The sequence below is a fragment of the Oncorhynchus mykiss genome, chromosome 12 (genome assembly GCF_057628025.1).
Source record: "Oncorhynchus mykiss isolate SJ-2025 chromosome 12, ASM5762802v1, whole genome shotgun sequence".
Classification (NCBI taxonomy): domain Eukaryota; kingdom Metazoa; phylum Chordata; class Actinopteri; order Salmoniformes; family Salmonidae; genus Oncorhynchus; species Oncorhynchus mykiss.
In genome coordinates this window covers 27,746,211-27,761,676 of record NC_143033.1, presented here as the reverse complement: position 1 = coordinate 27,761,676, position 15,466 = coordinate 27,746,211, and the positions used below count along the sequence as shown (strand labels likewise).

The 15,466-nt window shown below is 40.6% G+C and overlaps 1 protein-coding gene across 2 annotated transcripts in view; it reads left to right on the top strand.

Annotated features, from left to right (window-relative positions):
* The first annotated feature begins 253 nt into the window (after positions 1-253).
* The window catches only part of gab3 (GRB2 associated binding protein 3), a 28,374-nt gene continuing 13,161 nt past the window's right edge, over positions 254-15,466 (top strand). The window contains exons 1-4 of one of the 2 annotated variants that reach the window (XM_021623235.3): positions 254-604; positions 8,710-9,019; positions 12,126-12,327; positions 13,526-14,013. In XM_021623235.3, the coding sequence (XP_021478910.1) occupies positions 533-604; positions 8,710-9,019; positions 12,126-12,327; positions 13,526-14,013 (1,072 nt within the window). In that variant the 5' untranslated portion in view covers positions 254-532. Of the gene's footprint in view, positions 605-1,327; positions 1,688-8,709; positions 9,020-12,125; positions 12,328-13,525; positions 14,014-15,466 lie in introns of those variants that run through there. The other variant, XM_021623236.3, reaches the window with a different exon arrangement.

The window sequence follows — 15,466 nt, the reverse complement described above, 5'->3', positions numbered from 1 at the left end:
AGGTTTTTGTACAATTTAAATGCATCCCCAAAGTGTGTTATGTGTTTTCTCTATTAGTGTATTTAACTTGCACAAGGTTGTTATTTTGGTGCATACCGTTATTTTGACTAAGACAAAGAACATTGGGATGGTTTCTGTGACAGCTTGCTCTAGGTTTTAATGATGCACACACATGCACACACATTTACAAATTCATATACATGTTCCTCTCTCTCTCCCTATCTTGATCTCTCTCACTCACTCTATCAGACCCACACACATCTACAGACTCAAGCATACAGACACCACCCCCTTTCTCCCTTCCTCTCTCTCTCTCTCTCTCTCTCTCTCTCTCTCTGCCTTTCTCTCTCTCCCTCTCCCTTGTCTGTCAGTGTGATCAATGGCTTGACTTCCTCTTTTTGGTATGGCTGTAGGCTGTATACAAGAACGCAGGATTCGCGTGGTGCTGCTCTCAGTTTCACAGCAGCAGCAGCCAGCATTGCTTGAAGACAATTATATCTAGAAAACACCCCGGATTCCCTCTGCAGTCAAGATGAGTGCAGGGGATGTGGTCTGCACCGGCTGGCTCATCAAATCCCCCCCTGAGAAGAAACTAAAGAGATATGTGAGTAGAAGATCAGGCTGTGCAGGTGGCTGGATCTGTGCTATTGTGATACATTTTACCCAAGCAGTAGTAGTACTAGTTCCTGCTGCAGAGCAGTGTGTTTGTGTGTGTGTGTGTGTGTGTGTGTGTGTGTGTGTGTGTGTGTGTGTGTGTGTGTGTGTGTGGGATTCTCAGCCATCAACACAACTGCACTGCAATGCCGTTAGTTCACAAGATACTGTTGGTTTATTTTCCCAAATGAAGCTTGCAGAGGCATGTAGAATCATGACCATTACATGCCTTTTTGTAAATAGTGTTTTCATGCAACCTCACCTGTGTCTTCCTCCTCATTTTTATAGTAGTGGCCATTAATGACATACTGTATGACATACTGTTCATGCTGATGTGCATCATCAATGCACTGTGAAAATAAAATGTTGATGCCCCTCAGCAAACGCAAATGAATTTTAAACATACAAACTGCTTATAAACCATTATGTTTACCATTTTGACCTTTGTTAAGAATTTCATAATTTGGGGTTGCCTTTTATTAAATATTCAAGTGCAGTATACTCTAATGCTAACATGTCTGGATGAGCGTGTTTGACCAGAAGTGAAATGGGACAAGTGCCTTGCATGGAAATCTGCAGTGTTTCTGTAGGGGTCATGTGAGAGTGTTGTTGTGTAAGGAGGAAAGGGGGAGGCTACCCATTCTGGGATGTGTGTTGAGACTGTTGGTCTCTCATTCTGTGAAAATTGGGGATGTTATGCAAAACATGGGAAGTACTGTCACTGCCAAGCAATACAAAATGACCCGACAGGCAGAAATGACCAGGCTTTATGATGGCTGTTTGCACTTCCTCTCTCCAGAGGAGAGAGGACGAGGGCTTTTCTGAAAACTAGCACAGAGAAAGGGGGACAGTGGTAATTCACTGGAGGGAGAGTCACTTAAGAGACACTATTTGGTGGGAAATAGTTCAAGGGCTTTGTGGAGGACACAGACAAACAGGAAGGACATGGTTTTCCATTGCAAGAACCAGACTAACCATACACAATAGCAATGTGTGTGGGCATGCGTTGGACATCACTCCTCACCAGGGTTGGGTAGGTTACTTTCTAAATATAATCCGTTACAGTTACCAGTTACCTATCCAAAATTGTAATCATTAATGTAACTGTTGGATTACCCAAACTCAGTAACGTAATCTGATTACATTCAGTTACTTTTAGATTACTTTCCCCTAAAGAGACATTAGAAGAATACAAACATATATGTTACCAATTGAACGACATCTTTTGCAGGATAAATCAATGTTAAAGTTTACATGGCTGGCTATATATGGATGTTAAATGTTACTTTATGGGTTGGTTATGTAGACTTCTTCTAACCCATCGCTTTCTACTACATATAATAATACAATTTAATTACATCTTTACATTAAAAACCTAAGTCTATCAGAATTCCAGTCATTCCAATAAATGTTACACCCCTTGATCTTCAAAAATAGGACTTGGAAATATGGAAGAATAGATTAGCCAAATTGTTTTACCGGAGCATAACCCCAAAACTAAAGACCTATTAGCCAGCCCTGTTGTTTATGATTTTGTTGTCATGGAAAACTTATTGGGCTCATTGATTCGAGTTGAAACCCTAACCCTAACTGCTAACCTCATGGAATGGCATGCTTTGAGCACTACTGAAAAGTGCTATTTCCATGTTAAAAATGAATGCCATATGCTGCATTTGCTATAGGCCTATTGTTTACCATTTTGTTGGTGACACTTTGATATCTTGATAATATGCATCTGTTTAAAGGACAAATCCACAGATGAAACAATAACAAAATGGCCGCCCACTTTTGTTTCGGTAAAAAGCTGAGGGATGGGCCTGGAGAAATGTAACCACTCTCAGATTAATAGACAGAGCTATAGATGCAAGGATTCATGATATCAAAAAGATTGTTTTAACCCTGTTATGAGGCTAAGCAGTGTTTGTTTACATTTGCGTTGTTTACAAACATTGGAGAAAAACAAACTTATATTTTGGGTTGTCATGGAGCGTGTTAGTTGAACTAAGCTCATGAAGCATTTATAAGTTAAATTCTTCAAGAATCAATGGATACATACACTACCGTTCAAAAGTTTGGGGTCACTTAGAAATACCCTTGTCTTTGAAAGAAAAGCAATTTTGTTGTCCATTAAAATAATATAAAATTGATCAGAAATAAAGGGTAGACATTGTTAATGTTGTAAATGACTATTGTAGCTGGAAACAGTTGGTTTTTAATAGAATACCTACATAGGCGTACAGGCCCATTATCAGCAACCATCACTCCTGTGTTCCAATGTCAAGATGTGTTAGCTAATCCAAGTTTATAATTTTAAAAGGCTAATTGATCATTAGAAAACCCTTTTGCAATTATGTTAGCACAGCTGAAAACTGTTGTCCTGTTTTAAGAAGCAATAAAACTAGCCTTCTTTAGACTAGTTGAGTATCTGGAGCATTTCATGCTGTGTAGGGTGCCGTCCTTCGGATGGGACGTTAAACGGGTGTCCTTACTCTCTGAGGTCATTAAAGATCCCATGGCACTTATCGTAAGAGTAGGAGTGTTAACCCCGGTGTCCAGTCTAAATTCCCAATCTGGCCCTCAAACCATCACGGTCACCTAATAATCCCCAGTTTACAATTGGCTCATTCATCCCCCTCCTCTCCCCTGTAACTATTCCCCAGGTCGTTGCTGCAAATGAGAACGTGTTCTCAGTGAATTTACCTGGTAAAATAACGGATAAATAAATCATAAAATGCTGATTAGAATGTAATTGAGAAAACACAGAAACATTTAAAAGTAATCCTTGAAGTAATCATCTAGTTTTTCAAAAGTATTTGTAATCCCATTACAATATTTTGCTGGTAACGTAACGGAAAACATTGACAGCATTTTTTGTAATTCTTTACATGTAATCCGTTACTCCCCAACCCTGCTCCTTACACACACCAAGTGAAGGCCCAGAGCAGCTAGCTCTTAGAAACACTGATGATCAGACTCAGACAATCAGAGTTTACATTTGAAGTCGGAAGTTTACATACACGTTAGCCAAATACATTTAAACTCAGTTTGTCACATTTCCTGACATTTAATCCTAGTAAAAATTCCCTGTTTTAGGTCATTTAGAATCACCACTTTATTTTAAGAATGTGAAATGTCAGAATAATAGTAGAGAGAATGATTTATTTCAGCTTTTTTGTTTATTTCAACACATTCCCAGTGGGTCAGAAGTTTACATACACTCAATTAGTATTTGGTAGCATTGCCTTTAAATTGTTTAACTTGGGTCAAGCGTTTCGGGTAGCCTTCCACAAGCTTCCCACAATAAGTTGGGTGCATTTTGGCCTATTCCTCCTGACAGAGCTCGTGTAACTGAGTCAGGTTTGTAGGCCTCCTTGCTCGCACATGCTTTTTCAGTTCTGCCCACAAATGTTCTGTAGGATTTAGGTCAGGGCTTTGTGATGGCCACTCGACTTTGTTGTTCTTAAGCCATTTTGCTATAACTTTGGAAGTATGCTTGGGGTCATCGTCCATTTGGAAGACCCATTTGCGACCAAGCTTCAACTTCCTGACTGATGTCTTGAGATGTTACTTCAATATATCCACATAATTTTCCTCCCTCATGAAGCCATCTATTTTGTGCACCAGTGCCTCCTGCAGCAAAGCATCCCCACAACATGATGCTGCCACCCCCGTGCTTCATGGTTGGGATGGTGTTCATCAGCTTGCAAGCCTCCCCCTTTTTCCTCCAAACACAACGATGGTCATTATGGCCAAACAGTTTCATCAGACCAGAGGACATTTCTCCAAAAAGTACGATCTCTGTCCCCATGTCCAGTTGCAAACCTTGGTCTGGCTTTTTTATGGCGGTTTTGGAGCAGTGGCTTCTTCCTTGCTGAGCGCCCTTTCAGATTATGTCAATGTAGGACTCATTTTACTGTGGATATAGATACTTTTGTACCTGTTTCCTCCAGCATCTTCACAAGGTCCTTTGCTGTTGTTCTGGGATTGATTTGCACTTTTCGCATCAAAATACGTTCATCTCTAGGAGACAGAACGTGTCTCCTTCCTGAGCGGTATGACGGCTGCGTGGTCCCATGGTGTTTATACTTGCATACTATTGTTTGTACAGATGAACGTGGTACCTTCAGACATTTGGAAATTGCTCCCAAGGATGAACCGGACATGTGGAGGTCTACAAATAAGTCTTGGCTGATTTATTTTGATTTTCAAATGATGGCAAGGAAAGAGTCACTGAGTTTGAAGGTAGGACTTGAAATACATCCACAAGTACACCTCCAATTGACTCAAATTATGTCAATTAGCCTATCAGAAGTTTCTAAAGCCATGAGATCATTTTCTGGAATTTTCCAAGCTGTTTAAAGACATACTCATCTTAGTTTATGTTAACTTCTGACCCACTGGAATTGTGATACAGTGAATTATAAGTGAAATAATCTGTCTGTAAACAATTGTTGGAAAAATGACTTGTGTCATGCACAAAGTAGATGTCCTAACCGACTTGCCAAAACTATAGTTTGTTAACAAGACATTTGTGGAGTGGTTAAAAAACGAGTTTTAATGACTCCAACCTAAGTGTATGTAGAATTCCGACTTCAAGACAGTTTAAATTCTCCAACACAGGGAGGTCACAGCTACCATTGCTAGTGGCCCATGCTGTTTTAAAAAAGGGTTACAACAAAATGTAAATTAGTAATGTGTTGACATTTTCTTATATAAATTATAATAGTGTTATAAAGAATATCATGGGGAAACAAAAATATTATGATTTAGAAACTTGAAACATAATTCTCAATAGAGTAGGCAAAGAGTAGGCAAAGTTTATTTTCTAGCATAGTTGAACTCACGCTCAATAAGACAGTTATCACCCACAACAAGGAAGTGTTTTCATACATGATTCTATAGAGGTTTCTAGAGCGTGAGTATATTTCCTGTCAGCAGGTTGATTATTCTCACATTATGTATTTTAAACGTGCTTTGACTTACTGAAAATGTACCACTGATGAGGGACATGAGCTTCCCTGCTCCCTGTCTCTCTGCTCTATACTAGCACTGTGTGATGCAAATTAGGATTTACAACTCGTCCACTGTTTATAGTTGATTTGAATATGAGTGAGGGCACACCAAGCCAGAGTTTTGGTTTCAAACAAACGAACAAACAGTCTGAGTATTTTCATAACTCTCTAGATAGATCATTACAAAGTGATACAATGTACTCCCAAATTGGTGGCTGGTGGGTTATAGCACACACTTACTTTGTCAACTGAGATAGGAAAAACAGCGTAACACAGACAACTACAAAATGTGTTGTTTCCAGTATGGCTAATACCTCTGACTCTTCAAAACAAATCACATCTTCTTTATGATAGGTTGTTTCACCAAATGTACTCTCAAAGCTCAAAAACAGCTGATTTAATTTCAAGTCATGTAGTGTTCCATGCCAACAGACTTCTGACTAATTGAATAATGCATGAATCACCTGAATGCTGCATTTATGAGGCAACTGTATAAAAATATACAACTCCTGCTAAAAAGGTGGAATTGGAAATGGCTTTAAATAATACATGGGTGAAGTTTGAAACAGACATAGTATGGAGGTCAGTCATGAATATTTGACTTTTAGAATATAGATGAACCTATGACTTATAGCCCATGTGAGTGACCATGAGGTCATCACGATCAAGATCAAAACGTTAACAATACTTCAGTTAGGCCTACTTACTCCGTATCAAAATTAAGAGAGCCAGCTAAGCATCAAATTCCCATAGCATTAAAGAAAACAAAACTGCTCCTATACCAATCAGTAACCATACTGACATGAAAAAACGAACCTCAGCAGAAAAAGAGGTTGCCTTTTTAATCTTCCCCAATTAGTTAGTGAACCACTGCAGTACAAATAGCTTTTTGTTTGTGTCAGACATTCTCTTTTACATAGAATTAACTTCCTCTTCTTGTTGTCAGTTCCAGTACCAAAAGCAAGAAAAAGGGTGTTGTTTATAGTTAAATTAAGGTTTTGTAGCTAAACTTCCCAGTGAACATGTTTAGAAGAGCAGTGATACATCTTCCTTTTAATTGTGTGTGAAAAACTGATTGACACAGGTCACAACGCTGGAGACTACATGAGGATATAAAACATTGATCTGTACAAATCATCTTTAGCCACAGTCAGGGGACATAAAAATATTAAAAGCAATTCTGTATTGAGCTACAGTACCATGTTCAGATTGTTCACTGACGGTTCTGTTGATGACCTATAAAATAGACATAGATATACTGACATTCTATTGCTGAGGCCTTGGTTGAAACTAAATTCACATCAAATTGCATCAAACATAATAACCAACCAAATACCTCTAAGGTTACTAACCAACTAAGGCAACTAGTCTACATACTGTATGCATGCAGAATAATTGTAATAGACTGAACAAAAATATAAACACAACATGTAAGCTGTTTCATGAGCTGAAATAAAAGATCCCAGAAATGTTCCATATGCACAAAAAGCTTATTTCTCTCAAATTTTGTGCACAAATTTGTTTATATCCCTGTTAGTGAACATTTCTCCTTTGCCAAGATAATCCCTCCACCTGACAGATGTGGCATATCAAGAAGCTGATTAAACAGCATGATCATTACACAGGTGCACCTTGTGCCGGGGACAACAAAAGGCCACTCTAAAATGTGCAGTTTTGTCACAATTGGCATGCCGACTGCAGGAATGTCCACCGTTGCTGTTGCCAGAGAATGTTAATTTCACTGCCTCCAACCTCGTTTTTAGGAGAATTTGGCAGTACGTCCAACCGGCCTCACAACCACAGACCACGTGTAACGACACTAGCCCAGGACCTCCAGATCCGGTTTCTTCACCTGCAGGATTGTCTGAGATCAGCCACCCGGACAGCTGATGAAACTGTGGGTTTGCACAACCAAAGTATTTCTGCACAAATTGTCAGAAACCATCTCAGGGAAGCTCATCTGCGTGCTCGTCGTCCTTACTAGGGTCTTGACCTGACTGCAGTTCGGCGTCGCAACCAACTTCAGCGGGCAAATGCTCATATTCGATGACCACTGAAATGCTGGAGAAGTGTGCTCTACACGGATGAATCCTGGTTTCAACTGTACCGGGCAGATGGCAGAAAGAGTGTATGGCGTTGTGTGGGAGAGTGGTTTGCTGATGTCAAAGTTGTGAACAGAGTGCCCGATGGTGGCAGTGGGGTTATGGTATGGGCAGGCATAAACTACAGACAATGAACACAATTGCATTTTAATTGTATGTCCCAGTTCTTCCATGGCCCGCATACTCACTAGATATGTCACCCATTTGAGCATGTTTGGGATGCTCTGCATTGATGTGTACGACAGAGTGTTCCAGTTCCTGCCAATATTCAGCAGGCCACAATCAACAGCCTGATCAACTCTAAGCTAAGGAGATGTGTCGCGCTGCATGAGGCAAATGGTGGTCACACCAGATACTGACTGGTTTTCTGATCCGCCACTACCTTTTTTAAAGCTATCTTTGACCAACAGAAACATACTTATCTGTACTCCCAGTCATGTGAAATCCATAGATTTGGCCCTAATGAATTTTTTTTAAATGACTGATTTCCTTATATGAACTGTAATTTAGTAAAATCTTTGAAATTGTTGCATGTTGCATTTATATTTTTATTCCGTGTATGTATATTTTTAGAAACTGGGTGGTATGAGCCCTGAGTGATGATTGGCTGACAGCCGATGTATATCAGACATTATAAACTGGGTGGTTCGAGCCCTAAATGCTGATTGGCTGACAGCAGTGGTATACCAAGGGTATGACATTTATTTTTACTGCTCTAATTACGTTGGCAACCAGTTTTTAATAGCAATAAGGCACCTTGGGGGTTTGTGATATATGGCCAATACACCATGGCTAAGGGCTCCGCGTTGTGTTGTGCATAAGAACAGCCCTTAGCCGTGGTATATTGGCCATATTCCACACCACCTCGGGCCTTATTGCTTAAGTCTATTAGTACATGCAACAGTACAGTATGTTGATCTGTCTGTCTCCCTGTCCCCTAGGCATGGAGGAGACGATGGTTTGTTCTTCGAAGAGGACGTATGAGTGGGAATCCAGATGTGTTGGAGTACTACCGAAACACAACCTCAAAGAAGCCCATCCGCACCATCGACCTGAGAGAGTGTGAGGTTCAGATGCAGACGGAGCAACGCCTGGTCAAGAGGGAGTTCCAGAACCAGCACCTCTTCGTTATCAAGACGTCGTCTCGCATTTTCTACCTGGTGGCCAAGACTGAGGAGGAGATGAACAGTTGGGTCAGCCAGATCAGGGAAATCTGTCACTTTGGACCTCTGAGTCTGGATGATGGGACAGGTAAGGACCTGGCACAGAAACACAGTTTAATACGGTCACAGTTTAAACGCCTTGGGTATTAGAAATGTGCATTACAAATTAAATTAATTAGACTGCTCTAAGTACGTTGGTAACCAGTTTAGGGGCTCCCGAGTGGTGCAGAGGTCTAAGGCACTGAATCTCGAGGCGCTAGAGGTGTCACTACAGACACACTGGCTCGAATCCAGGCAGTATCACAACCGGCCGTGATTGGGAGTCCCATAGGGCGGTGCACAATTGGCCCAGCGTCGGCCGGATTTGGCCGGTGTAGGCCATCATTGTAAATAAGAATATGTTATTAACTGACTTGCCTAGTTAAATAAAGGTTAAATTAAATATATATTTTTTTTATTAGAATTAGTTACAAAATCACATTCATATGTTCAATTTCTACAAAGAATATAGAGAAACACTATTTGGTATTCAACTCTTGTTGGAGGCTTTTGTCCAGTGACCTACAGTAAGAATGTGTGCACATGTGTTTGTGTGTGGGTAGAGTAGCCATGTTTAGGAAAGGTTGTCTATATTCAAGACTGAGATAAATCAAATCCAATTTTATTGGCCACATATACATGGTTAGCAGATGTCATTGCGAGTGTAGCGAAATGCTTGTGCTTCTAGTTCCGACAGTGCAGCAATATCTAACATGTAATCTAACAATTCGACAACAACTACCTAATACACACAAATCTAAGTAAAGGAATGGAATAAGAATATATACATATATATATGGATGAGCAATGACAGAGCGGCATAGGCATGATGCAATAGATGGTATAAAATACAGTATGTACATATGAGATAACAACCCATTTAGGTGTCTGATGATTTCTCTGTGTTGTGAGCTTCTTAAAAATGTCTTGAGGACATTACTGGTAAATCAAGGACCGTCTCAGAGAAGCCCGCAAAAAATAATATATTATTTGAAGATGTGAATATTAATTTGTCATGTGTCGTTTTGCATTGCATTTAAAGGAGACGTTTGAATTAAATGTGTTTATTCTCATTAATGCTACAAGCCAAGTATGATACTTTGCCTCTTCTTGGCTGTTAAAGTCCCTGGGCTCAAGAAATGTACTGATGTCCCTCAATGACATATTGTAGTATATTAACTATTTTTGGAGTATTAGGTTGAGGTTAGAAATCTTTTTCGCAAAAGGGCCCCTGACGTACATGTACAATCAGAAAAGTGCACACTAAAATGATAGACACACACACATATGCAGACACACACACACAAGCACACATGTAGGCATGCACACACGCACCCATGCATACACCTACTTCAATGTTGTAGCAATAATCAAATCAGAACCATTTGGCAGACAGCTTCTGATTACAAACAGTAAATCACTGAACAGTGCTGAAGTAAAATGTGATTTATTTTACCCAATTCAGTTACAAGTTATCTTTCTCTGTGGAACTCATAGTGCCATAGATATTACAACTCTCCACAGGCATGCAAGTTCAGCTAGGGTGATGCTTGAACAGTTAGACACCAAGCTCTCTTGTCTTCATGTCTTATTAACTCCAAACCAGGGTTGAGAGCTGTGGATAAGAGCTGTAAGTTGGAACATTTAGTTAAACATTGTTCTGTTTGGAGCAGATAGAGCCGACTACATGATCTCCAGACAAAGAGAAGAGATTATAGCCCAGAGGAACAGTGGCAAACCCCAGGTTTACACATTACTGGGAATGATAACACAATGTCAGACATTCAGTCAATGAAATCCTGAACTAGTTTACTATTCAGTACACACACAAAAATCTTTCCAACACACACTGTCGTAAATCCATTGTGTGAAAAAATACAACAGATAATGCCACAATTTCATTATTTTCTGCAGTTTCATGTGCTGAATAAATACCTTTAGGCTTTACAATATGCCTCATAACAATGAGGTACTTACAGCATTTAAATCATTTTCAAATAGTAGTTACAGTGTATCTCATTGTCTCGAGAAATTTTAATACACAAAGCGTTGATAGACCAAGCTATTATACTCTACCCCATGGTGATACTCACACTCATACTTTGGTCTTTATAACTATACTGAACAAAAATATAAACACAACATTAAACAATTTCAAAGATTTTACTGAGTTACAGTTTTTCACGCCCTGACCTTAGAGAGCCTTTTTATGTCTCTATTTGGTTTGGTCAGGGTGTGATTTGGGGTGGGCTTTCTATGGTTTGTTATCTAGGATTTGTGTATTTCTATGTTTTGGCCAGGTATGGTTCTCAATCAGGGACAGCTGTCTATCGTTGTCTCTGATTGGGAACCATACTTAGGTAGTCCGTTTTCCCTCCTTCCTTTGTGGGAAGTTGACTTTTGTTTATGGCATATAGCCTGTAGCTTCACGGTTTGTTTTGTAGTGTTTATTGTTTTGTTCGGCGTCTTTTCCTAAAAAAAAGAATATGTACGCTCACGACGCTGCACCTTGGTCCAGTTCCTTCAACAGCCGTGACACAGTTACAGTTACAGTTCATATAAGGAAATCAGTCAATTTAAATAAATTCATTAGGCCCTAAATCTATGGATTTCACGACTGGGAATACACATATGTATGTATTTGACACAACTGTAGGAAACATTGGAGTCAACATGGACCAGCATCCCTGCGGACCGCTTTCAACACCTTGTAGAGTCCATGCTCTGACTGTTCTGAGGGCAAAAGGGGGGTGGTGGGGTGTTCCTAATGTTTGTTATGCTCAGTGTATAACATGTTTATACCTACACATGTGTTGTGGTTATACTGTACCATAGTGGACTTTTTGTTAGAAAAGGGGTTACTCAGTCTGAATAGTTACATGGTGGGGGATTCGTTTACAGTAAGGGGGACATGGACAAGCGCAAAAACATTAAAAGCACTACAAATTCATTGCACTGCCACCTGCTGGAGAGTACTGACAACTACGTTTCAGAGATCACGAGATCAGGATTCCTGTCTGACTCTGGCCCAATGTCTGTGTAACATTATCCTGAGCCAGCCCAGAACTAATGTAGAAACTATGGATTTCTTCTCTCTATTCTCTCTAATCCCCCTGTTCTTTTTCTCGCTCTCTCCCCATCTCTCTGTCTTTCAGAATCTGAGGAAGTTTTCTCTCACACCCCAAACCCCCAGCAGGTTTCACCAGCTCTCTCCCGAAGTATGTCATTCATTTCCAACCATGACTTTGTGGCCAATGGCAACAGCAGAGTGGAGATGCCGAGCCAGATGGAACCCAACCATCCACTGGATTACCTATTCCTCTCACAGTGTGAGACAGGGAGGTTCAGCCTCTCTAGGTAAATAGCCTCTCAAACATCAAGCTGGACACCATATCAACACCACACGTTGTTTAACACTCTACTGCACACATTTAATTTTTTCATTTAAAAAAAGTGCAGTATGCATAAATCGCTCTGCCATTTCCTGGTTGCAAAAATTCGAACAGTTCGCCTAATTTCAGGTTATGTGACAAAACAACCAAGCATCGTGTAAAGAATCATTGTACCATCCAAACCGCTGTGAAATATATTTTCAATAACCAAAATATTGTATTTTCAGCTGTTTGAAGCTGGTGTACAAAACCGAAAGTAAAAGACGCAAAAATTAAACTTAAGAACATAAAGCATAAAAATAGTGCACATAGAACATATCTACCACTTATTAGACTTTCGTTCAATGAGAATGATAGATCTATAACTAACATTTCAAAAAGTTACATATTGCATCCCCCCAAAAAATATCCATTCTATTCTTGGAAGATTTAGGCTTTCTGATAATGTATCAATAATTTCAACAACAACAAAATTACTTTTACCCCCATCACCTAGATTAGAACGTTTTGCCTCAGGGCAACTCTGTGTCATAAGGGTACTAAAACACCAAGGCATATAGTATTGGGCATATAGTATTTCACTGCCTCTCAAACCTGTTTCTGGGGTTCATTCTTTCTCACTGTCCTCAAGATCACTGTCCTCACTATCAGAGGCTATGATCCTAACTGCTCAATTAGGCTAATTTTGCCCATAGAATTTCCCTGTGTCAATTGCCTGTGAATGTCAGTGGATATGTTGGCAAAAACATTGACCAAAGCCATCATTTCAATCAAACTACATGTCTTTCATTGAGTATGATATTGCCCTGAAAAGTAGCATAACTGCTCACCGTTGCCCTGAGGCAACAAAAAGAAAACTACATTTTAAAAAAGTATTCAGAAAAACTAAATATGTTAAAAACCTAATAAATATGCTTCTTTAGAGATTTGTCAAGAAATCTCTATTTAAACATGCAAAAGTCTGAAATATTTCTTAAAACCTTCGCTCACACCATGCGCTCACGTTGCTCTGCTTCCTGAAGACGATCCCTCCCCCAATTGATACATCATACCAACTTCTGCACCTCATTGGATTGTTTACAGACGTCATCACATATTTTGATGTTTAGGTTAAATGATGATAAACGATAAACACTGTATTTTTATTTTTATTTATTTTATAGATGCGACAGCTTTTCAAATTCGGAGAGATCTCTGGAACAAAATTCATCAGACACTACTACTGAAGATGTCTTCTCTTCACCCCTCGGCACTGATCCTTCTCCGTCTCCCTTTCCCCATACTGGCCCATTTCCGTCCCCCTTCCCTCACACTGGACCATCTCAGTCTCCCTTTCCCCACATTAGGACGCATGACCCCCCTTTCAGCGCACCATGTGGCCCCACGTCAACCTCATCCTCTCCTCGAACACTCCATCGTACACCAGATGTCTTCCAGTTTGACAAGCCATACTCTTCTGCCATATTGGAGGCAACTAGTGATGGACTAACTCCCCCTCCTCTACCCCCCAAGCCTGTCCACCTCTCAGAGCACCTCAGAGATGACGGCTCCCACGGGCCTCTGGCAGGAATTAGGCAGCAGCTCACAGGCCAACCGGCACTCATCCCCCGGAGGATCTCTCTGTCAGGCCTGCCAGACCACTTCAGAAGAGGTACAGTATATAACCAGCAGAGTCCTTCAGTCTAGGCCAGGGTTCCCCAACTGTGATTTTATTTTGCCCCCCAAGTTTTCTGCATTTTTTCTGTATTTTTTATTGTTGGACTTAAGACTCCAAAAACACCAGGAAATCAGTTCCAAGTGATTTTAAATTTGGAAATCTGATCCAAAGTATTCCTAAACAAAATAGAGCTATGTATGTGATTGTATTATAATGTAAGCAAGGTTTGAAATTATTATGTTTTCGTCAAATATATCTGTTTCTAGCTTCTTGCGGTCAATTTGCAGTCTCCAATTGTATAATTACACTAAAAGTATCTGGACACTGGCTCGTCGAACATCTCATTCCAAAATCATGGGCATTAATATGGAGCTGGTCCCCACTTTGTTGCTATAACAGTCTCCACTCTTCTGAGAAGAGAAGGCTTTCCATCCAGGCTGTATCACAACCGGCCCTGATTGGGAGTCCCAAAGGGCGGCGCACAATTGGCCCAGCGTCGTCCTGGTTTGGCCAGTGTAGGCCGTCATTGTAAATAAGAATTTGTTCTTAACTGACTTGCCTAGTTAAACAAAGGTTAAATAAAAAATATAAAAAAATGTCGGAACATTGCTGCGGTGACTTGCTTCCTTTCAGCCACAAAAGCATTATTGTGGTCAGGCAATGATGTTGGGCGATTAGGCCTGGCTCGCAGTTCCAATTCAATTCCAAAGGGGTTTGATGGGGTTGAGGTCCACACCGATCTCAACAAACCCTTTCTGTACGGCCCTCGCTTTGTGCACAAGGGCATTGTCATGCTGAAACAGGAAAGGGCCTTCCCCAAACTGTTGCCACAAAGTTGAAGCACAGAATCGTCTACAATGTCATTGTATGCGGCAGAGTTAAAAATTTCCTTTCACTGGAACTAATGGGCCTAGACCGAACCATGAAAAACATCCCCAGACCATTATTCCTCCTCCAGCAAACTTTACAGTTGCCACTATGCATTGAGGCAGGTAGCGTTTTCCTGGCAAACCCAGATTAGTCCGTCAGACTGACAGATGATGAAGCATGATTCATCACTCCAGAGAACGCATTTCCACTGCTCCAGAGTGCAATGGCGGCACGCTTTACACCACTCCAGCCAACGCTTGTCATTGCGCATGGTGATCTTAGGCTTGCTCGACCATGGAAACCCATTTCATGACGTTTCCCACAAACAGTTATTGTGCTGACGTTGCTTCCAGAGGCAGTTTGGAACTCGGTAGTGAGTTTTGCCACCGAGGACAGACGATTTTTACGCGCTGCGCATTTTAACACTCAACGGTCCCGTTCTGTGAGATTGTGTGACGTACCACTTTGCGGCTGAGCCGTTGTTTCTCCTAGAAGTTTCCACTTCACAATAACAGCACTTACAATTGACCGGGACAGCTCTAGCAGAGCAGAAATGTGACAAACTAACTTCTTGGAA